This window comes from Idiotropiscis lumnitzeri, chromosome 9, assembly GCF_059441095.1.
Source record: "Idiotropiscis lumnitzeri isolate Australia: NSW breed Sydney's pygmy pipehorse chromosome 9, RoL_Ilum_1.0, whole genome shotgun sequence".
NCBI lineage: Eukaryota > Metazoa > Chordata > Actinopteri > Syngnathiformes > Syngnathidae > Idiotropiscis > Idiotropiscis lumnitzeri.
In genome coordinates this window covers 18,283,824-18,306,065 of record NC_142399.1, presented here as the reverse complement: position 1 = coordinate 18,306,065, position 22,242 = coordinate 18,283,824, and the positions used below count along the sequence as shown (strand labels likewise).

The 22,242-nt window shown below is 45.4% G+C and overlaps 1 protein-coding gene across 4 annotated transcripts in view; it reads right to left on the bottom strand.

Moving 5' to 3' along the window:
• Positions 1-14,415, bottom strand: part of birc6 (baculoviral IAP repeat containing 6) — a 90,975-nt gene extending 76,560 nt beyond the window's left edge. For all 4 annotated transcript variants that reach the window (XM_088304304.1, XM_088304305.1, XM_088304306.1 and 1 more), the window contains exons 1-9: positions 13,973-14,415; positions 8,311-8,492; positions 4,618-4,755; positions 3,218-3,411; positions 2,066-2,177; positions 1,194-1,276; positions 853-1,078; positions 600-769; positions 7-65 (exon numbers count right to left, since the gene is read on the bottom strand). In XM_088304304.1, coding sequence (XP_088160430.1) covers positions 7-65; positions 600-769; positions 853-1,078; positions 1,194-1,276; positions 2,066-2,177; positions 3,218-3,411; positions 4,618-4,755; positions 8,311-8,492; positions 13,973-14,183 — 1,375 coding nt within the window. In that variant the 5' untranslated portion in view covers positions 14,184-14,415. The remainder of the gene's footprint in view (positions 1-6; positions 66-599; positions 770-852; positions 1,079-1,193; positions 1,277-2,065; positions 2,178-3,217; positions 3,412-4,617; positions 4,756-8,310; positions 8,493-13,972) is intronic.
• Positions 14,416-22,242: the final 7,827 nt, after the last annotated feature.

Below are 22,242 nucleotides of genomic sequence, written 5' to 3'. Positions count from 1 at the left end.
AAATACCTGTTACTGATTCAGACCGGGAATGCTCATCACTGTCTGAGTCCTCCAACTGGTCATCACTTCAAGATTATTAATAAATAGTGGTCCGGAAATTACCAGAATAGAATGATGCAACACAAAACAATAAGTCAATCTCTTTCAAATACATGTCCAATCATCATCAAATTATTAGAGGAAGCACTCAATACATTTTTAATGTGTACATTTCCATGCAATTAGTAAAATATTATTCAGGTTTGAGATCAGGAAAAACCTTCCACCCATTCAAACTCTCTCTGTTTGGCAATTAGTATTTACATATATAAATGAACCTTCAAAGTCAAACAGTCAGGAAATGTTATCTGCAAATTCTCACAAAAGAAACAAACAAATCTTGTTGGACCCGAAGCCAGCTGAGAGAGGCTCAACCGCACCCAAAATAATATTGAGGATTAGTAGCCTTGAAAATTGATGCACGGATGTTTTTTTTTCTATTTTGTAAATATGACAACATATTCAGATTAAGACTCTGTGGGTTAAATTGCTTTTCAATTCAATTCAGAGGTCAATTTTACAGTCGACTTTAGAGGTTCCTCAATGTAAATAAGGCTCACCTATCTCCCTCAAGCTTGGGCAGGTCTGAGCACGAGGAAGACTCCTCAAGCCAGGCCAATGTGGGTCTCCGAGACTCGGTCAGCGTCTGTTGGTTATGCTCACCACCACACAGGATCAGCTGCCTCAGGATGGCCGGGTCATATGGATTAATGTCGAACTTCAGGTGCACCTATTTACAAGAGCACGCTTACCGTTTTGAACTGAAATTCGTCATACAAGACACAGCATGGAGGACGTGATGTGCAATCTGACCTTCATCATTTTGGAAACATCCCAAATACAGATCTTGCCTCTCTTTGTTGCGACAGCCAAGAACTGAGGGCAGCTGCCAAAGCCGTAGCAGGCAATTTTGTCTGAACTGTCGGGACTGTTGGGAAACTGAGCAGGACTGGTTGCCAGTGTCACTGACAAGGGAACATTTTGTGTGTGCTCACCCTTTACAAATGGACAATTAGGGGAGTGTCGCTCATGTTCTGACCTGGGAATGGAGGAGAAATGCTAAATGGAATGCATACATACCGTTATGTTTGCGTAAAACACACTTCAACACAGATATGGTCAAGTGCATTCTCTAGTTAACGGTATTTACTCACCACGGCTCATCCGTTGGTTCCCAGCATACAAGACACACACTACAGGTGAAACACATGGCTCTGTCATCCCCTGATGAAGCAGGCTATTCAAAAAAAAAGACGGTCAAGGTGGTTGATAATCACTTGCACAGCTGTACAACCAATGAGGTGACTTCGCACGACTTGAAATTTACTTTAAAAGCCAGCATCATCCGGTATTAACTCATTCAGTCCGTAAAACGTATATATACACATTTTGAAAAACGTATTCACCGCCTCCCGAAGCGATACTTATACGTTTTAGCTTTAGCCTCATAATTGTGTGCAGTAGGCTCTGACTCAGCTTGTGACTGAGAATCAACCTAGTCTGCATTGTAAATCATGTTTTTAAAAAAATAATTAAAAAAAAAATAATTCGACCAGACCAGGAGGTGGCAGTGAGGTAAGCCATCTGCCAGGATCACGCTGCAGAAGAATAATGTTTGGAAAAGAGTTATGGAAGAGTGTGCAAACTGGACAGTATTGAAAGTCGCCGTGGCAATGGAAAATCACTGAAAATCCAAACAATTCACCCTTTAGGAATGTTTTGGGGTAAAAAAAATATATAAATACAAATAAAAAAAATAAAAACCTTCCAATAGTATGACAAAGGCGATGGAGTTGCTTTAGATGAGAGGATGACACTTCTTCCTCGTAAAAACAAGAAAAGAGGCTTCACGTGCCTCACACGGCCCATATTTTTTTTTGCTGATGAAAGAGAGGGAGTCTAACCTTTCTTTAAGTAGGGTCCCTTTTTTATAGTCTGGGCCTTGTAAAATCAGTCAAAATCCAGAAAAAGGCTGAGATTGAGGGGTTTGCTTTTGCAAAAATTACTGAAATCTTCCGGAACCCACCTGGTGGTAAAATCCTGCTTGAGCCATTGGATCAGGTTGAGCCCACCTGTACCCAGCATGTGGCCATGATGTAAACGTTTCCCTCCTGTTGGCCTCGCTGTACATTAAAGATCTGCAGGGGACATAAAGACCATCAGAATAACATCTCATATTTAGGTAGTACATCTATGTACACTTGATTCTTGATTCGTCGAGGTGACAGGGAAAAAAAATATTACTGTTTTATTCATTGACTCAGCGTGCCGGTGGTCGACTGGTTAGCACAATGGCCTCACAGTGAGACACAGCAGAGGTCGACCTTCCTATGTGGAATTTACATGTTCTCCCCGTGCCTGCGTGGGTTTCCTCCCACATTGCCTGCGTGGGTTTCCTCCCACATTCCCAAAACATGCATGACAGGCCGATTGAACACTCCAAATTGCCCATAGGTATGAGTGTGAGCGTGGATGGTTGTTCGTCGATGTGTGCCCTGCGATTGGCTGGCAACCAGTTCAGGGTGTCCCCTGCCTACTGCCCAAAGATAGCTGGGATAGGTTCCAGCACCTCCTGCGACGCTAGAGAGGAGAAGCGGTACAGATAATGGATGGATGGATATTCATTGACTCATTTTACACGACTCGTACTATTCGGGGTCTCAAAGTGAGGGGGAGCGTGTCCCAACTAAATTCATGCAAGATGTGTTCTTTTTTGTCAGGCAGTGAACTTCAGCGATCACTGGAGCGATGGTTTGTAGCGGGGTTTGAAACAATTGGGATGAGAGTCACATCTCAGGTCAGGGATAAGATCCGGCTCCAAGTAGAGGAGTTCAAGAATCTTGGGGTCTTGTTCACAAGAGAGGGAACAATCCCACAGAAGACCGGTTGGTGGATCGTGATGAAGAAGGAATTTAACCCAAAGGAGAAGCTCTTGATTGAAGTTCTTCACCACAAGTCATGTTCAATTTAATTTAGCCACTTTCTTTTGTGTTGTTCTATAGGGGTGAGGTTTAAAAAAAAAAAATGGAACTAACTTGTATCATAGAATCATGGTGATGCCATACACACAGGACGAATATTGTACTTCTCAATTAGATATATAGCATAGCGGAATTTTTTTTCTCATGCTTGGACCAAACCTCTCAAATATTTTTTTCTTCTTTTGTAGATTGCTCACCGATCTACAGAGCGTCCAGGCCCCACCCCAAGCTCAGGTCGGGCGCTTGACAAGAGGTAGGAAAGTCTGTCCATAATGGATGAGGCCACAGACAAGGCAGCAATGTTCTGGTTGATCTTCTTGAGCTCACTGACAATGGCACTGGCAACCAGCTTCAGCACATGGTGAGGAAGCTGGAAGGTTACTGTCGCCCACTGTGAGGAGGAAGAGGAGGAAAAAGGGATTACAAAAGAATTTTAGGATAATTCCAAAATAAGCAGACATGTACTATATTAACATAAGTGGTGCAACAAATCATCTTTGGTTCGGGCCGTACATGATCCGGGGAATGGTTGGTTGGAGGAAAAATAAACGTTGCACACGTTTGTGTGACAATAACGTGATTAATCCACATTCACTATCATAGCAGCAGACAAACTTGAAAACCCCCGTGGGTCGTGTAAATTGCATGTATGGGGAATTTACGCAATTAGAGGTGAAATGAGTCCTTAAGTTATTTGCTACCGAAAAAAATGACAGAATTTTTTTTCTCAGCCTCGGGTAACAGTTCATCTAGTGTGTGTGTGTGCTGTCAATTAGACATGTCTAGGAAGCAGCAAACATTTGTATTACGTAACACATCACCAACACAAAGGTAACCTCAAATTAAAAGCTTATCAAATAATACATTCACACTAAAGCAATACCCTGAGTAACCTTTAATTTTCAAGTTGACCTCCGTGGTGGTGTGACTTGAGCTTGACTTGTCTTTTTGACTGTCAGTTTTTATTCCCATTGTATAAATGCTACCCACATCCACACAATGCCACAGAGAAATCATTCAATCACGTTCGCAGCCAGCAGCTAGTCGCTTGCAAAAAATGCCTGGCTGGCAACAGCATGTAGTTCGTGGGCTGTAGTTGTTATCTTTCTTGGCTGCCAGGATGGCCGAGTGGTCTAAGGCGCCGCGTTCAGGACCCAGTCTCCCCAGGAGGCCTGGGTTCGAATCTCGAATTTCCCCATTGTGGGACTAATAAAGGGCAAATTATTATTATTATTATTTTATTTTTCAATAATGTAAAGAAAGGCTAGTTTGTAATTTACTCTCCATGTTAAAAGAAGAGGATGGAAAAAAAAATTCTAATACATTATACATTAACTATTCGAACTATACAATATTTTAAAAATGAAAAATGAAAATACAACAAACAGCATAAATCAGAAGTTGGTACAGTGCATGAAAGAAAGCAGGACTTCTAGTAAGTGTTCAGTTTTTTGGTAAAGGTGTACCAGTTAGGTCATTGCGTGATTAACCTGGAACTAAGCAATACTGGATTGGCAAGACTTTTACTGTCATGCTGAACCCAAAAGCTGTGAAGCAACAGTAAGAGCAGGAAGTTGAGTGAATCTGTCAGACCAACCTTGGCCACCTTGTGATTGGCTGCTGTCTCATGTGAGGTATTCTTCAGGCCTTCTTTTAGCTGTACGATAAATAGTTCGTAGCCCTTGGTGTTAGAAACATCAATCTTTTCCTGGCAGGCTGACAGCAGATGTTGGGCCTAAGAAAACAAAACATTTATGGGTCAAATGAATGCAGATTCAATTTCTAACCTGAGCACATTTTACATAGTTGGGCACTTGGTTTTGCAAGAGTAAACATGACATATAGATCCGGCAAAAGCAAAAAACGCGACATCTCTGCTCATGCCAACATTGTGACATTTGTGTAGTTTTGTGATACTGAGTGCTACTTGCGTCGCTTTACAAGGCTGTAGTGATGCTACAAGTGTGTGAAAATATATGACCAAAGATGAGACCGGTAGCAAGCCCATAAAAACAATAAAAGCACAAGTAAGACAAAGACAGATTAACACAGAAAGGCACATTTTTGGGAGCTTGTCTGCGATGTCCTATTTCACAACTCTCTGTCTTATAAGGCTATTTATTATATCCATTTCCTCTGAGGAATCGACTATGACTTGACTTGACTTGATCACATTATAGTTGACTGAAAATCATCTTCATTCATCAGCAGGTTAGTTTTCCAAAGAAAGTCTTTCCTTAATTTCTCTGTAAATAATGCTGGAATGTTAAATGCCAAATATTTGCAAAATATGTCACTAAGAAGGTATATAATTTGTTGTTTTGAATTTTAGTCAAGGTAGAGGTATGCATGATCCAAAAACCACCAGGCCAACAGGAACGCTATTTGGCCCTAGACCACACACATATCATAATACAATATACAATACAGGACAACTTTATTTCTATGGCACATTTCATAACAGATGGAGCTGTAACAAAGCGCTTTCCATATGGTGTAATATAAATTATCAGGAAATTAGAGCACCAATTAAAACAAAAACACATATACAATAGATACCAAAAGAACACCAGAACAGCAACAGTCTCAAGTTGAGTCAAAAGCCAAAGAATGAAAACGTGCCTTCAACTAATTTGTCAATATAGTGGCTGCTTCCTGATTATTAGCCTCCACGTTATAAGATAGGATATTGCAAACAAAGAGGTCACACTGACGGATTTTAAAAACTTTTATCTTAAACACTAGTGTATGCCTTTTTTTCTCTCCAAACAATGCCGAACGCAGCTATTACACAGTAGTGTCCCAGAACCGCTTTCAGTCTCTTTTGTTGTTACACGAGGCAAAATTGCTCCAGAGCTCATACAGTCTTCTTCATCACATACATCGCACATTAAAAACTACGGTTGATCAAGCCTTTTCAGTTAAGGCTCCAGAACTCTGGAACAGCCTCACAAATAATATTAGAAATGCGGAACGTTTAATGTCTTTGAAATGACTTTCAAAGACTTTTTTTTTTAAATTGTTTTTGCTGATTTTATATTGTTATTCTATTCACATGTATATTTTCTTTTATAACCCATTTTTTTCCTTATTGTAATGTTTAATTCCCTAATTTCCTCCCCATGTCTGTTCAATTGCTTTTATATTTAGGTATTTTTATTTGTTTGTAAAGCATTTTGTTGAAGTGCTTGAAATGTGCTATATAAATACATTATTATTATTATTATTAACATCAACAATAATAATAATATTATTATTATGCCACAGTGCAGCCTTTGGAAATCATGTTTGGCTGTTTCGCCTTGGCCAGAGATACTGGTCCCCTGGGATAGAGCCTGTCATCCGTTGCAGGCCATGATGGGAGTTGTTCACCAAACAAATAACAGACACGAGGGTTTGCATTGTAGAGATGGCTGTATTTACGGCACTCGTCCCCTCATTAAAATCAACTCAAGATGCTTCTGTTTGCACTCGGCACATACACTTCCGCATTTCTCTCTGAGGCGGCCCGCCCCTACTTGACGCACATGCACGACTGTGACGTCTTTGTTGATTTTACTAGTCATATCTGACAAGACTATGGCCTAATCTATTGCCGGCTAGAGGCTTGTCAGTAAAAATTCACATAAAAAGTGATAGCAGTTCAAATCGTGGGATAAACGTAGCAGCTTAGAGTCTGGATATGAGTGTACTATATATGCCCAACATGTGCAGACTAACTAATGACAACTTTATTGCATGCTTGTGACCCTCTTAAATGAATGGATGGATAACAAATGCTATGACACTACACCATGTTCAAATGTCACCATTGTAAATAATGTTTTTATTTGTTTCTATTTTGGTTCTTGAAAACACGTTCAAAAGAAAAGGGCCAGAAGCACTAAAATATTTGGGGTCCTGCTTTTATTCAAATATACAGAATGCATACGCACGTGTATGTACAGTATTTTCTGACCATTAGGTACTCAAGTTCCAAAATCTGTAAATCTTGAGTGACTGATGACCACTCCGCTTGACTGACTGGGAGCAAAGCCTCCCGACAGAGAGCTTATAATCGAGCAAAAGTGGACGTGACTGAGGACAGCGTGTGGAAATCAAAGATGTTAAAGCAGGCGTGGACAAACTACAGCCCGGGGGCCACATGCGGCCCGTTAAATGTTTTAATCCGGCCCGCCAAACTTGAAAAAAATTTAATTAATAAACCTTGTTAATGTTTTATTTTCTAAATACTGTGGTGTGTCAAAGACATTTTGTTGCAATGCTTTTGTTCACTTTTATTTAAAATTAAATGTATTTTTTTTCCTCAGACGAGGTGAGGTTAACAAAACACCATCATCTTCTCCTGGTCCGGCCCCTCTGTAAAATTTTAGAACCCATTGTGTGCCGCCAATCAAAAAGTTTGCCCACCCCTGTGCTATAAGCATTCGTCCATTAGGTATTGTAGCGCAGCAAACAAACTCTTAGCTTGCCATCATTCCGGGACGCTTGACGAAGGAACTTTATTAGTTGGACATTGGTGAAAACTGGGCATTCAAAATAAAGTTGCGAGCGGTGTGTGAGCAATGATTGACAGATGCACAGCTTTTCTAAGACTGGGAGGCAGCGTGTGGCGAGTTACACCACAATTTGTGAATGGTTTGTGTAAGCTTGGGCTATCTGTTAGCCACTAATGTGTCTGCTCCCACCGTTCAATCTTTCGCAAAAGCAATCATGTCTGAGGAGCCTCACGAGAGGGAACCTGTCATGTTAAACACTTCAAAAAACTACAACCGAACTTTTACACCCGTTGCCCTTTTAAAAATGCTACCATATGCTTGTGTATGTTTTGGCGTGTATCCATGCTACGTTACGTAGTCGTATGTTTTACAATGCCAGCGCCCAATTATATGGTGAACCTAATATATGTGTTAAATAAAGAAATAGCACACGTAATTGAGACTTCACCTTTTAATACAGTGTGCCTCATGGTCGTGAAAGCATTTTACGTGCATTGTTGAAATGTCACTGCGACACGAATAATTTTGTGAGTGATATATTCTTTGAAGCTTAACTATTGAAAATATTTTAAACCCTAACGCGTGCAGTTCCGCCGTAATGTTCACGAAAGAATTTTAAACATATGACCATTTTTAAACATATGACCATTCAGATTAATTGTTCAGGAGGTGAATATCTTTAGGTTGGCAGCTCTGTGAATTTAATGCAGTCAACAATTTTGATGCAGTTAACTGTAGTTGGGCACACCAGTGCAACCAGTACAAAAAGTTAGTCGAGAGCCCCGTTTTACCTCAGTGACAGGAAGCTCCATCTGAATCAGATCCTCGGGTTTGGTCACTGGAGGTTGCAGGGCTGTGTCCAACAGCAGGATGCCATTTAGGTCCTTCCTGCATCCCACTGCATAGTCGTCAACAAAAAGCACCTTATCCACAGCAGGAAAGTACTGACATCTGACACGACCGCCGGGTTTAACTGTGAAAGCAACAGAGAAAAACAGAACATAATGAGAGATGTCATCATACGCAAAAACTGGCAGTAAAATTGTCTTTATAAGTCATTTCACATAAATGTCACATGGTCTTGCACGCATGAAAATTTGGAACTAAGGCAATGGCATCGGTGTCAATGTGTTATTCTGTAAGCTTTTATTTTGAAGTTAACCTTTGCAATGGCGACGTGCTATGTTATGAGAATGCTTGCAGGTTCCTTGGCATGTCAAATGACGGTGTGCACCAAATAAACTGTTACCCGAGGGAGAAAAAAAATATTCTAAATTTTTTGGGAGGTACCAGAGTTAATCAAGGACTTGTTTCATCCTTAGTTGCCACAACGGTCCCATACATAGCCACTTACATGACCCACAGGTGTTTTGCAAATCAACAACTTCATCAGAGGAGCAATTTTTTAACTTTAGGGTTAGGGTTAGGGTTAGGGTTAGGGTTCTATTTTATGCAGGTTAATTGCAGGGAGCTGAAAAGCAATCATTGTATTAAACAATAAAAAGATGACAATATGAAGGAACAATTGTTTTTTAATGCAACATAAAGGAAGATGTATTGTAAAAGAGATTTTTTTAATTCACATTGAGTATCAACAGTAAATTGTTTTCTTGTCTAGAAGCAGAGCTTAACCTGATTTAAAATAAGCTCTGCTATAATGTAATTTTAGGAAATAAAAAGTAACTATTCGTTTGCTCTAAATAGCCTACAAATAAGTCACAACACAAAAAAAGTTTCATTTTCTTATATTTTTGGCTCCTCTGTGAGCTCTTACTGACTGCGACTTGACTCGTGAACCACGAGTTGCAAAGTTAAACTTCATGGGCCTCTTATAGTGTAGGTGTGGCCCCAACCAACCCATTTCGCATTATTATGAAAAGGGCCAGTGTGGAGCAACAACATGGCCGAGTCTATTGAACACTGCTAATGGCGCAAGAGGTAAAATCATTCTTCATACTCTGTAGTAGGGTGGACACGATACTGACATTTTGGTATCAGTATTGGTACCAACATTTTGGGACTTTTTCAAATAAGAAGAACACCAAAAAAATGGCAATGATGACTATTTTTTTCTTCGAAGAAAAAAATTTCAATTCGTAAATAGAATAAAATACCACAAAGTCAAGCTTTTCTAAAGCACATCATTTCAAAATGAAGAAAAAAAAGTATCTAAAACACTAACGTTTTCTTACTGCACTCAACTTTTTTAGAATGGTGAAATAGAGGTGAATACCAAAATACAAATAGTATGAATCGATAAAAAGTATTACGTTACTACAATGAGAACACAATTATTTGAAAATGAAATTAAGCTAGCAACTGTAGCAATAAAATCTCTTCAAAAAATGTTTCAACATTATGTCCCGTCTCCCAAAACTCTTTCACATTTAGTATTGGGGTGCTGATTTGTTTGGAGTAGACCATCTTCTGAGTCTGGCACCGGCTTTTTGTTAGAATTATGATTAAGGAAAGGCAGCATGACAGGACACATAGTTCTAGTAGTTGCTCATGTAAGCGTCACTTCATGCTTTGTCTACGGCATGCTTTGGTAAAATCATCCAAGTCTCCCACTAACTAGGGTATTCAGTATGAGCGCGGCTTCAGACAGTGTTATTGGTCCAATCTGACCTATTCTGTAATTTCGTTGGTCACATGTAAAGAGTAACTCTGTTGGCGACATACAGCTCGTCCGTAAAAATTAATAAACAAACCTCAGCACATTTAAAGTTGCAGGGTTCAAAGCATGGGGGAAAAAAGGCAGCAGATCACCCCGAAAGTACGGCAGGTGTGTAGGTAAGGATTCTTTTCCTTCAAGTGTTTGGCTGGGTTGGAGGTATTTCCGTCATTAGCCAGGTACAATTTAAAACACTGTTTACACATTGGTGCATCAATGTCAATTACTTCCCCTTGCTGATTTGTTTTCAAGCCAAAATACTGCCGCTTAGCAATCCGGGCCGTGGTTTGGCAAGAGTTGCGGCGTGGTGACACTTGCTGCGGTCATTCTCCTAACCGGGCGTCGGTGTGTGTCTCTCTCGCTCTCCTTCTCCCTTTCCTTTCCAACATCTCGGCTCTCGCTAAGCTTTCCTTTCGCTATTCGCGTGGCGCTCTAGTCCACGCTGCGTGCTTTTTTCCTCCAGCTCGCTCGTCAAATCAACTGTAGAATTTATGTGGTCATTGCTCATTTTTGGCAGCTAGTGGAAGACAGTTTGGTTGCACCCATTTTTGGGGCATGACCATATTTGACGACGTATAGCCGTCTCAACTGGCATACCGCAGTTTCGTATGATGTAAAGATTGACAGTGACTCTAGACATACATGCAAAAATATTTTGCTCCAACTTTTTTTCACCACTACTGATATTTTTTATTTGTATCCAGGACTTTATATACTTTATAGTATATTATTGAAGACTTGGGAGAGGATAAAATCTCATTGAATATTTAATGTTTGCCAGACCAACAAGTGGACTGACGGATGGAAGGCTAGTGATTTGATTGGGTATTGTAAGATCCAGTATGTGACTAGATGGGCCATTGATTGTAATTAAGTTAAATAGCAATGTGATTTCACCCAATTATATTTTTGGACCAGTTGGAGGTGCTTGAGGGAGATCTGGCTGACTCCAAAGTTAAGTGCATTACAGTAATGTATTAATTCTAGTTGGTCTGAATCTTTTATGACCTGCAAACATCAACAACCAAGTTAATTTGCACTATTTTAAAAATGTCTGGAATCAGTAATAAGGCCAGTCCATTAAAGTTCACACTACAACTCTAACAAAAAAAAAAAATGATGACCAGACATGGCCACAATAGCATGATGTGTCCTAGACTTAACGTGATTCATCCATTGAAAATGAAGCCACTGTTTACAGTGTTAAATTGTATCCTCAATGCCGACAACAGAATCGCTGAAGAGTAAATGACAAGGTAGTGTGAAACGATGCGACTACAGCTGTTCTAGAGTTAGCCCGGTGGCGGAAAGCCCGATAATTCCACTTCACACAGTCCTCCACTCTGGTCTTGCTCAGTTCTTTCCGATGTGTTTCTACATGAGACATACGCGCGATATTGACAAAACACACTGCAATGCAAAGTTGCGCTGTTGACGAGCCAAGTGCTAAGTGAACCGACGAGCTGTTAGCTTTCCTCCTCGATATGTCCTCAATATGAAGAGCCAGCCAGTAAAGTGGTAAACAAACACCGTCTGTACGGAAACAACCGCTCATATCCTCCTGACTAAATGTTCTCCAATCACATTTATTTTGAAATTCCACAATCTATGTGAATTAATTTGAATACTGCAAAAGAAATTTGTATTTTTGTTTTGAAGCTATGATGTGTCTTCTACAGTGGACATCGGAACTCAATACAGGTCAAACGGAACTTCATTGTAGTCCAACAAAAACACCAAAAAGTCTACTTGACAAAGTGTTCAACATAAATATTACAGTCCATCATCTCTTTTCTTTTGTTTCACTTTTGCTTCTATTGTGCTTATTTGATATGATACTTCAAAAAGCAATTCCCTTTCTTGGAAACACAAAAGAAAATCTTGCACTTGGAGCACATAACATGTGTTTTACTGTTGCAGCCAGATTGGCGACACCTTGATGCATGTGTTTCATCCACCATCTCTGGAAGATGCACAGCATCATAGTGTCTCAGAGCTGCATTTGACTGTGGTTTCCATTTTTGACGTGGGGAAGTGAAGTCATCTTCGCTATCACTTGCTGCACGTCCTGCTTGGGCTTGAGCAATTAACTCTGCACCAAGGAGCAATTTGAGGATCATCAAGGATCTTCTGTGGTTTCTTCCCCAGACACTCTTATACTGAAGCCATGAGTTGGTGATTGCCAGATCAAAAAAGTGGGAAACTGCACACACTGTCCCTTTTGTAGTGCGAGAGGCCATTCTGTAGAAATTCAACATTTGATCGATCGAGTCCACACCACCCATGTTGGTGTTTTGTACGAAGCAATTGCCATCGGCCTTGACACTTGGACAAATCTTTTCTCTTTCTTGGACCATCTTCTGCGTGTGTCCTGAGGTTAAATCCCGTAGGCAAATGATGGCATGACCACTGGCTTGTTTTCCAACCATTTTATGACAGCAAGTTCAGGTGAGCGTCGTCTCACCACCATCTCTGATGACCCTCTTTCTTTCCATTTGAAGAGCTTATCACCTATGATCTTGCAGTTGTTTGGAACCCTGTTATTCATGAGGGTTCCAGTCGCTGTCAGTCCTTTTGTCATCAGGGTGTCAAGGAGACTGATTGTTGTAAAGTACCAGTCCAAGAACAGGTGTGTGCCTTGGGGAACAGACTTGGAGAACAGAAGAACAGCTTGTTGCCCGAAGCCCGATCCTCCTGTAGCTGTGAAAGTCGTCTTGCCTTGGTAGACCACAAAATCCAAAACAAGACCAGTTGGTGCAGCCAAGACAAATGGCTTAGTCCAGTTGGGTTTGGTTTGCCCGGTACATACTGGTGCACTGGTTATCGACCAGTCAAAGGAGCTACTTGCTCGTCAATGCACAATTTTCCTGTTCTTGGCAGACTCAGACATCCTTGCCTTACTTTGCTCAAGAGGGACCTGTTTTTTCTTCATCTGAAACATCAAAGTCGTTGACGAGCTTGATGGCGTTTCTCAATTCGTAAAACTGATTTCTGGTCATGGTTTCCGCCACAATTTTTACTCTCGTACTTGAAGTTCAATACATTTGAATGTTTGGCGTTCCTAGACAGCCCATGTAAATAGAATTTCCAAAAAATCTGCAGTAAAATTCCCCCTGCTTCTGGGAAATGACCCTTTCTTGTCATTTGGAAAAAAAGAGCAAAATGGACGAAATAACTTCAAATGTCCAGACAAAGGACATGTTTTAAACATTTGAATACTAGGCTCAAATACACTTAAAATAACTCAAACAACACTTTAACATGTTCATAAGAGTCTTATAAATAAAATACCGACAGCATTTCAAGGCAAAATGTCTTTGATAAAAAGTATTAAACACTTACTTTCCTCTTCCCATAAAAAGTGCTTGCACTGGGTGAAGCCATTTTCGTCTATGGTGATGTCAAGGTAACAAATCCCCCACCCCTACAAATTTGGTATCATTGCAAAGCTCCGAATGTCCTCCATAGAGCACAAAAAGAGTTAATGCAATTGGATGCACTGGGTGGGAGATATTTAGGTTTAGAAATGTCCTCTACAGAGGACAAATTTGAACTACTGGTAGTCAGGAGGTTAAAAGGTGTCAAACATTTGAACGAGCCGTGTCAGTGAGTGCATTTAATTACCAATCCTGTTTGGAATCATCTCATTAGGGCCCAAAACAACTGCTAGTACGGCTAGCGCTAGCAAGCTGGGATCGAACTCTTAGCCTATCTGTCGTGTTGACAACCCGAAGCTAAGTGTGGCTGCCCAAGCTCGGAAGCAGAGTTCCGGTGCTTACCGTGCTGCGCAGAGGCCTGGAGAATTGTCCCCGAAGTGCCGTCAATGACTTTAATAGCTCCTTTGCTGGTGACTGCTAAGATAGCGTTGAGGGCCGGGTGGTATGAAAGGCTTCGCAGGCCCTCCTCGTCGCAACGCAGGCAACCGTCGCGGAGTACAATCCAGTCCGAGGGGGTGGACGAACCGGAGCCCGGCGAGGCCGCGGCCGCCATCTTTCCTTACTTTCCCCCTTCCCGTCCCTTCTTGGTTTTGGTTGGAACCGTTGACACACTCAGTAGAACTCTATGTATACGACTACCTCCCGACTGTCACTCCTCTGCCACTGCTGATCCCTTCTGCGGCTTCTTCCCGTCCGCCCGTCAGCGTAGCAGCGGCTATTCACTAACCACGCTGGGAAAGTCCTGTCACGGGTCGTCGCTGTCAGTTACATGATAGTCAAACGAAACTGGCGTAGCCGTGGTCACATCTCGCGAGGCTTCTGTGCGCAAACGAGAACAACGTAATCACAGTCTCGCATTTGTCCAAGTATGAACGTTGCATTGTTTTACTTGCCACTGCCAAGGGCGCCTAATAAAATAAATCTCCTGAGTATGAATCCTAGTTATGTAAGTTATTATTCTTATTTTTCCGCGATATTTTGACCTCAGCAACAACTTTATGTGTCCAAGTAAACCGAAGTGTACCTTTAATATGTTTAAAAAGTTTTACATCACGTTTTATGACGTTTGTGACAAACGTTTTAACAATAAAAAATATATTGTATGATCAAAGATGTTTCTTTTTTGCTTCTATCTAAAATATTTTTAAATAAACAGCTGCTGGTTTGGGGAGGAAGTCAGACTGCACTCTAGTCGCCACTTGCTAGTCATGCCACTCATTCATATACAGCGACTTCTCCGTTCTTTCTGGTTTCATCACAACACTAATTATACACACCCACAGCAGAATATTTTAAGAAAACACGGCACGCAGTGTACAATACTGAAATTCCTATTGTAGGATTATATATATTTTTTAATCCTTCTCTTTTTCATATTTCCCTACACAGCCAAACAATACAGAATCGACCAACAAGAAATGGAATCATGTCTGATGATTGTTTTATCTGGAAGCGGTCTTTTTTTTAACTATATAAGTATATCCGTAGTTCCAAATTAAGTTTTGCTATGAATTAGCAGAGCTGAGCAGTCCGTCCTGAGGGCGGAACGGTCTGAGCCCGCCCGGACACCGGTTTATGGGACCCCGTGCGTGTTGTTACCTTCCTTGATCAGGCTTGCGTCAGTCTTATCAGCTCTGAACGGCGTTATTGGGAAAACTGACGGTAGTCAGAGTGGTGGACAAATGCAGTGAGGCGGCAACTCACTTAGCAAACGGGGTTCGTTTATTATCATCTCTCCTCACACATGCTCACACCAATCCTTCTCTTTCGGAACAGAACAAAGGGGAAGTCAAACCATTAACCCACTTCGTTTTGAGGAAACACTTACCACCATAATAAGAAAATAAAGTATGCGGATTTTAATAGTAAATAAGCCAGATAATGATTGTTATAGCGATTCTGGTATTGCCTCAAAAAAATCTCTTCCATTAGGATCTCTCCCGCGGCGGCATCATGCACAGGATGCTTTTTGGGGGGCAGTGCGGAGGGGGGGGGATGCTGAACGGGGTCTGGGACGACAGTTTTTATGAATATGGCCAGAAGGTGGGTACCGAGATAACGGCCAGAGGGCGGGGTCAATTGCCCAGTTCTGTGTAGTAGGTCTACATCTTTGCTAAAGTCTGGACGCTTATTTTTCCCTGTCCTAAATTATTCTGCCTCAGCTCAGTAAAATGGGACCTTTTGCGTAAGAAAATTAAGAGGCAAGCTCAAAATAGCACAATGCTGCAACGATGCCATGGAATGACCACAAGACGCTCAGGAAGCATCAAACCAAAGAACTGATCTTAATCATCAGATTGTCTAAAAACAGTTTTATTATTTGGCTTTCGACTCAACATCAGACTTGTTGTTTTAGTGTTTTATTTTAGTGTTTGTTTTATGTTAATTATGTTAATAATTTGTTGCGTACTGTATATGCAACATTAATGAGGAGGTGGTTAAACATTTATCCGTCTCAGAGTTATAACGGCTCTCCGAGGGAAACTGTAGTACAATGCAACTTGTGACAGAAGTGAGTTCTACACCCCTGCCCTAGGGGAACCGTTATATGGTATCTAGAGTTGTCACTGCTAAGAACAAAGAAAAAAAAACAATGGCCACCAGCAAGACCTTGTCACGATCCGTCTGCGGCGTCTCCAGCAAGTGGGCGTGGCCCGGCGGCTCCGCTCCGGGAAGCGGCCACGAGCGAGACGCGCTCCCGATCGCCACAGCTGAATGTCATTATGACACTAATCATTGGACTACTTAAGCAGCCGACGCGGACATACCCGCGTCGGATTATTGTTCACAGATTGTTCTGCTCGCGATTTGCTCTTGTTCTGTTGTTTGCGTTTTCATGTTTTGAATTTCACCAGCTACTTTTCGGCTTGCTTTAAGTTTATCGTTCTCAATTGGATTTGGTCTTCACCCTTTCGTGGTAAGCATTGTTTTTCGGTTTCTTGCGTTGCAAGCGTTTTCTGTTGATTCCTTAATTTTTCCTGGAGTGACTCGGTCTCCCAGCGTTTTGTGTTTCGCCTCTCCGGCGGCTGTACTCATAGAACCCTTGCGGTTACTAAATTTATAGATACTGCTTCATAGTGATTATTGTGTATTGCTTGACGGCTTCCAATAAACATCCTGTCAATCAATTCCTCCTGAGTCTGCGATTAAGGATCCACCTTCCACCGCTTTCCAGCCTCGGCTGGGAAGCGGTCCTGACAGAATAATCCGACCATGGAACCCGCTGACTCAGCGAAGGTATTTTCAGCTATAGCCAGTCAAGGACGCATGATAGGGCAGCAGGCGTCCGAACTCGTGACGCTCCGCGATGCGGTCGGCCAGCTGACCCACCAGCTCACGAGCCTCGGTGCCCATCTGGGCACCTTGGCAGCCCCTGTCGCCCCGACCCCCGTGGCGGCCCCGACCGGGCAACCGGTCGCGGGCATGCCATTCCGAGAGCCCAGTTTGCCCCATCCCAACCGCTACGGCGGAGAGCCCGGCCTCTGTGGCCCCTTTATCCACCACTGCCGGTTGATCTTTGACCAGCAACCCCTTACCTATGCTCACGATAATGCTAAGGTAGCCTTCATGATGAGCCTCCTGACTGGTCAAGCTAGTGCATGGGCAATGGCCGTGAGCAACGCGCGTCCGGAAGTTCGCTCCTCGTTCCCCGCGTTCATTGCGGAGTTCGAGAGGGTGTTTCGCCACCCGATTCAGGGAAAAGAAGCGGGAGCGGAACTTTTGGACTGCACGCAAGGCTTCCGGTCGGTAGCGGACTACTCTATCGCCTTCCGGGTCCGCGCCGCTGAGAGTGGCTTCGATGACTGCGCCCTGCGGACGGTGTTCCGGAGAGGGCTGAGTTCCGTCCTCAAGGACGAGCTGGCGGTGCGAGACGACGTCGAGACCTTGGAGGAACTCATCACCTTGGCCATCCGACTCGACAATCGCCTGCGAGAGCGCCGCCGCGAACGAGGGTTGGAGCTGCGACGCCACGAGCCGCCACGCTACCAGGTTCCCGAGCCACTGCCAGCCGACGAGCCAATGCAGCTGGGAGCCAGCCGCCTCGACACCCGGGAGCGAGAGAGACGTCGCGGGTCTGGGGCTTGCTTCTACTGCGGTCTCCAGGGCCATCGAGCGATCACCTGTCCCCGCCGAGCCAGCCGTCGAGGGTCGCCTGCCCGCCACGAGGAATGCTGCGAGTCTGCGGCCGATTCCGCCGCGAACTCCAACCCCAGGAAGGGGCAGCCAGACGCCCCGGCGAAGGCGCCGGTCCAGACCGGCAACGCGCGGAGACTGGAGGTGGACGGGGAACTCATAATCATGAACACCACAGTCAAGATTCGGGCGTTGATCGACTCGGGCGCAGACGATTGCTTTATAGACGCCGGGTTAGTCGCTAAGCTCGGTTGCACTGTCACGGACTTAGACCGGTCCGAAAAGTTGTGCGACCTCGACGGTCGCCTATTAGCCGACATTCGCCGCTTAACCGAACCTCTAACGCTGAAACTCTCCGGTAACCACATCGAGAAACGTTCCTTTTTCGTAATGCCGGCTAGGGCAGCCCCGGTCGTCCTGGGGATCCCGTGGCTAAAAGCACATAACCCGGATATCGACTGGGGGCGACTAGCGATCCAGAGCTGGAGCCCCTTCTGTTACGCCCACTGCCTACGATCCGCCGAAGAGGGTCGTCAGGTCGATGTAGTCCCGGTCAAGAAGGTAAACCTCGATAACGTTCCGGCAGTCTACCACGACCTCCGCGCCGTGTTCAGCAAGGAGCGCGCCAAGTCCTTGCCTCCACACCGCCCGTACGACTGTGCGATCGACCTCCTCCCGAATCCGGTGCTTCCGTCAGTCCGCCTTTACAAGATCTCGCAGCCCGAACAAGGCGCCATGAGGGACTATATCACCGAGTCGCTGGCCGCGGGTCTGATTCGCCCCTCTACGTCCCCAGTCGGGGCTGGCATGTTTTTCGTTGAAAAGAAAGATAAGAGCTTGCGCCCGTGCGTAGACTATAAAGAGCTAAACGCGATCACAGTTAAAAACCGATACCCACTGCCGTTACTGGACTCCGCGTTCGCTCCCCTACAATTTGCCACGATCTTTTCCAAATTGGACCTGCGAAGTGCCTATCACTTGGTCCGGATCAGGGAGGGCGACGAGTGGAAGACCGCTTTTAAAACTCCCCTCGGGCATTTCGAGTATTTAGTCATGCCTTTCGGCTTGTCCAACGCCCCGGCCGTGTTCCAAGCGCTCATCAATGACGTCCTGAGGGACATGTTGAACACCTGCTGCTTCGTCTATCTGGACGACATCTTGATCTTTTCCCGCACCGTTGGCGAACACCAACGGCACGTTCGCGCTATTCTGCAGCGGCTGCTCGAAAATAAACTTTTTGTTAAAGCCGAAAAATGCGAGTTTCACAAAACCTCCGTCCCCTTCCTGGGGTTCATAGTCGAGAATGGACAACTCAAGGCCGACCCGGCCAAGACCCGCGCGGTGGTGGATTGGCCGGCGCCAACCACCCGTAAACAGCTCCAACGCTTCCTGGGCTTCGCGAACTTCTATAGACGCTTTATCAAGGACTATAGCCGCCGGGCCCTGCCACTCACCCGCCTCACGTCCACAAAGACTCGCTTCGTTTGGGACAGTAACGCCGAAGCGGCATTCTCGAGCCTGAAAGAGGCTTTCACGAACCCTCCGGTGCTTCACCACCCTAACTCTGATCTCCCTTTTGTCGTCGAGGTGGACGCCTCTGATTCAGGAGTGGGGGCCGTCCTTTCCCAGCGGTCACCGGTCGACCAGCGGCTCCACCCCTGCGCCTTCTTCTCCCGCCGACTCACGCCTGCGGAGGCGAACTACGACGTGGGCAACCGGGAACTCTTGGCCGTGGTCCTGGCTCTTCAGGAGTGGCGGCACTGGCTGGAGGGCACCAAGGAACCTTTCACCATCTTCACCGATCACAAGAACTTGTCATACATCCGGCTCATGAAAAGACTCAACCCCCGACTCGCGCGCTGGGCGCTCCTCCTCAGCCGGTTCAACTACACCATGACTTACCGCCCCGGCGCCCGGAACACCAAGCCCGACGCGTTGTCCCGCATCCACGACCCCTGGGAGGAAGAGGAAGGACCTCCGAGCGTGGTGCCGGGTCACCGATTGGTGGGGGGCGTGCAGTGGGAGATGGAGCAGAAGATCCGGGAGGCGCAGGAGGACGACGGCGCTCCTGCAGGATGCCCGACGGGGAGACTGTACGTGCCCACGCAGCATCGGTCGGAGGTGATCGAATGGGGACACGCCTCCAAGCTGGCCTGCCATCCGGGCATCCGCCGCACCCTAGGGCTGATCGGGCAGCGGTTCTGGTGGCCGTCCCTCAAGTCCGACGTCACCCAATACGTCCAGGCCTGCCCCGCGTGCGCTGCCAGCAAGGCGTCCCACCAGCCGCCAGCAGGTCTGCTTCAGCCGCTTCCAGTGCCGGCGCGCCCATGGTCGAACATCGCGCTGGATTTCGTCAAAGGACTGCCCGCCTCCAAGGGTCACTCCGTCGTCCTCACAGTGGTGGACCGTTTTTCCAAAGCAGCCCACTTCATCGCCCTGCCCAAGCTCCCGTCCGCCCTGGAGACCGCCCATCTCCTGGTCCAGCACGTGGTTCGCCTGCACGGGATCCCGGACGACCTGGTGTCCGACCACAGTTCATTTCCCGCGTCTGGAGGCTCTTCTGCCGGTCCCTGGGGGCCACACCGAGCCTGTCCTCTGGCTACCACCCCCAAACCAACGGGCAGTCAGAGCGGGCAAACCAGGACCTGGAGTCGGCTCTCCGGTGCGTGTGCAGCAACCAGCCGGCGTCCTGGGTCGACCACCTCCCCTGGATCGAGTACGCCCACAACACCTTGGTGTCATCGGCGACGGGTAGGTCACCGTTTATGACCGCTTACGGCTACCAACCCCCACTGTTCCCGACGCAGGCCGGCGCTGAAGAGGTCCCCTCTGTCCAGCGTCACCTCAAGCGTGCCCACCAGGTCTGGAAGGAGGCACGGGCGGCGCTGTCCCGAACGGCGGAACGCAACCAGAGGATCGCTGACCGTCGCCGGCGCCTGGCCCCGCCATACCAGGTCGGTGACCAAGTGTGGTTGTCCGCCCGCGATCTGAACCTGGCAGGGGTGTCTCGCAAGCTGGGTCCGCGCTTCGTGGGACCTTTCCCGATCGACAAGCTGATCAACCCGGTCTCCGTCCGGCTGAAGCTGCCTCCCACCATGAGGATACACCCGGTGTTCCACGTCTCGCTCCTCAAACCTGCACCTACCTGCCCTCTTGTGCCGCCCTCCGCCCCGCTGCCACCTCCTAGGATCATTGACGGCGACCCGGTCTACACGGTTCGAGAGATCTTGGACTCCAGGCGCAGGGGGAGAGGGGTCCAGTACCTGGTTGACTGGGAAGGCTACGGTCCAGAGGAGCGGCAATGGATTCCCCGCTCCTGGATCATGTGTCAAGACCTGCTCCGCGACTACCACAACGCCAACCCGTCAAAGCCAGGTGGTCCGCCAAGGGGCGTCCTTTGAGGGGGGGGGTACTGTCACGATCCGTCTGCGGCGTCTCCAGCAAGTGGGCGTGGCCCGGCGGCTCCGCTCCGGGAAGCGGCCACGAGCGAGACGCGCTCCCGATCGCCACAGCTGAATGTCATTATGACACTAATCATTGGACTACTTAAGCAGCCGACGCGGACATACCCGCGTCGGATTATTGTTCCACGTTGCTCATGCTATTGCTCATGCTCTCGTTCACAGATTGTTCTGCTCGCGATTTGCTCTTGTTCTGTTGTTTGCGTTTTCATGTTTTGAATTTCACCAGCTACTTTTCGGCTCGCTTTAAGTTTATCGTTCTCAATTGGATTTGGTCTTCACCCTTTCGTGGTAAGCATTGTTTTTCGGTTTCTTGCGTTGCAAGCGTTTTCTGTTGATTCCTTAATTTTTCCTGGAGTGACTCCAGGTCTCCCAGCGTTTTGTGTTTCGCCTCTCCGGCGGCTGTACTCATAGAACCCTTGCGGTTACTAAATTTATAGATACTGCTTCATAGTGATTATTGTGTATTGGTTGACGGCTTCCAATAAACATCCTGTCAATCAATTCCTCCTGAGTCTGCGATTAAGGATCCACCTTCCACCGCTTTCTAGCCTCGGCTGGGAAGCGGTCCTGACAGACCTGTGGCAAAACCACAACAAAAACAGCCAAGATTCAAACAGCCAACCATTTTTTTTCTAAATCAATGGCCAACTTCTCTGTAACTAATATTCTTCTTGAGATCAATTTTCTACAAAATTATACTGGGGTTAAATCGGTACAAAGATGTCCTAGGATTTTTTTTCTTCTGAAATAAGTTTCTTTTTGTTCTGTTGGAAAAAGAGGAGAAAATACAAGTCAATATTGATATTGAAAGGTGCGTAATTAATCGTTAAATGTATAGTGCTTACCGTAGCATTATTGTCAATGTTTTGTTCAGTGGGATTATTATTTTATGTTAAATGTTCTGTAAAGCGATTTTTTACAGTAGCTGCAGCTCTTGTGTGAGCGCTGTAAAAATAATGATGGACAAGGAAACCAAATGTTTTCAACTGTGTGTATGGGACTCTAAAATAATGT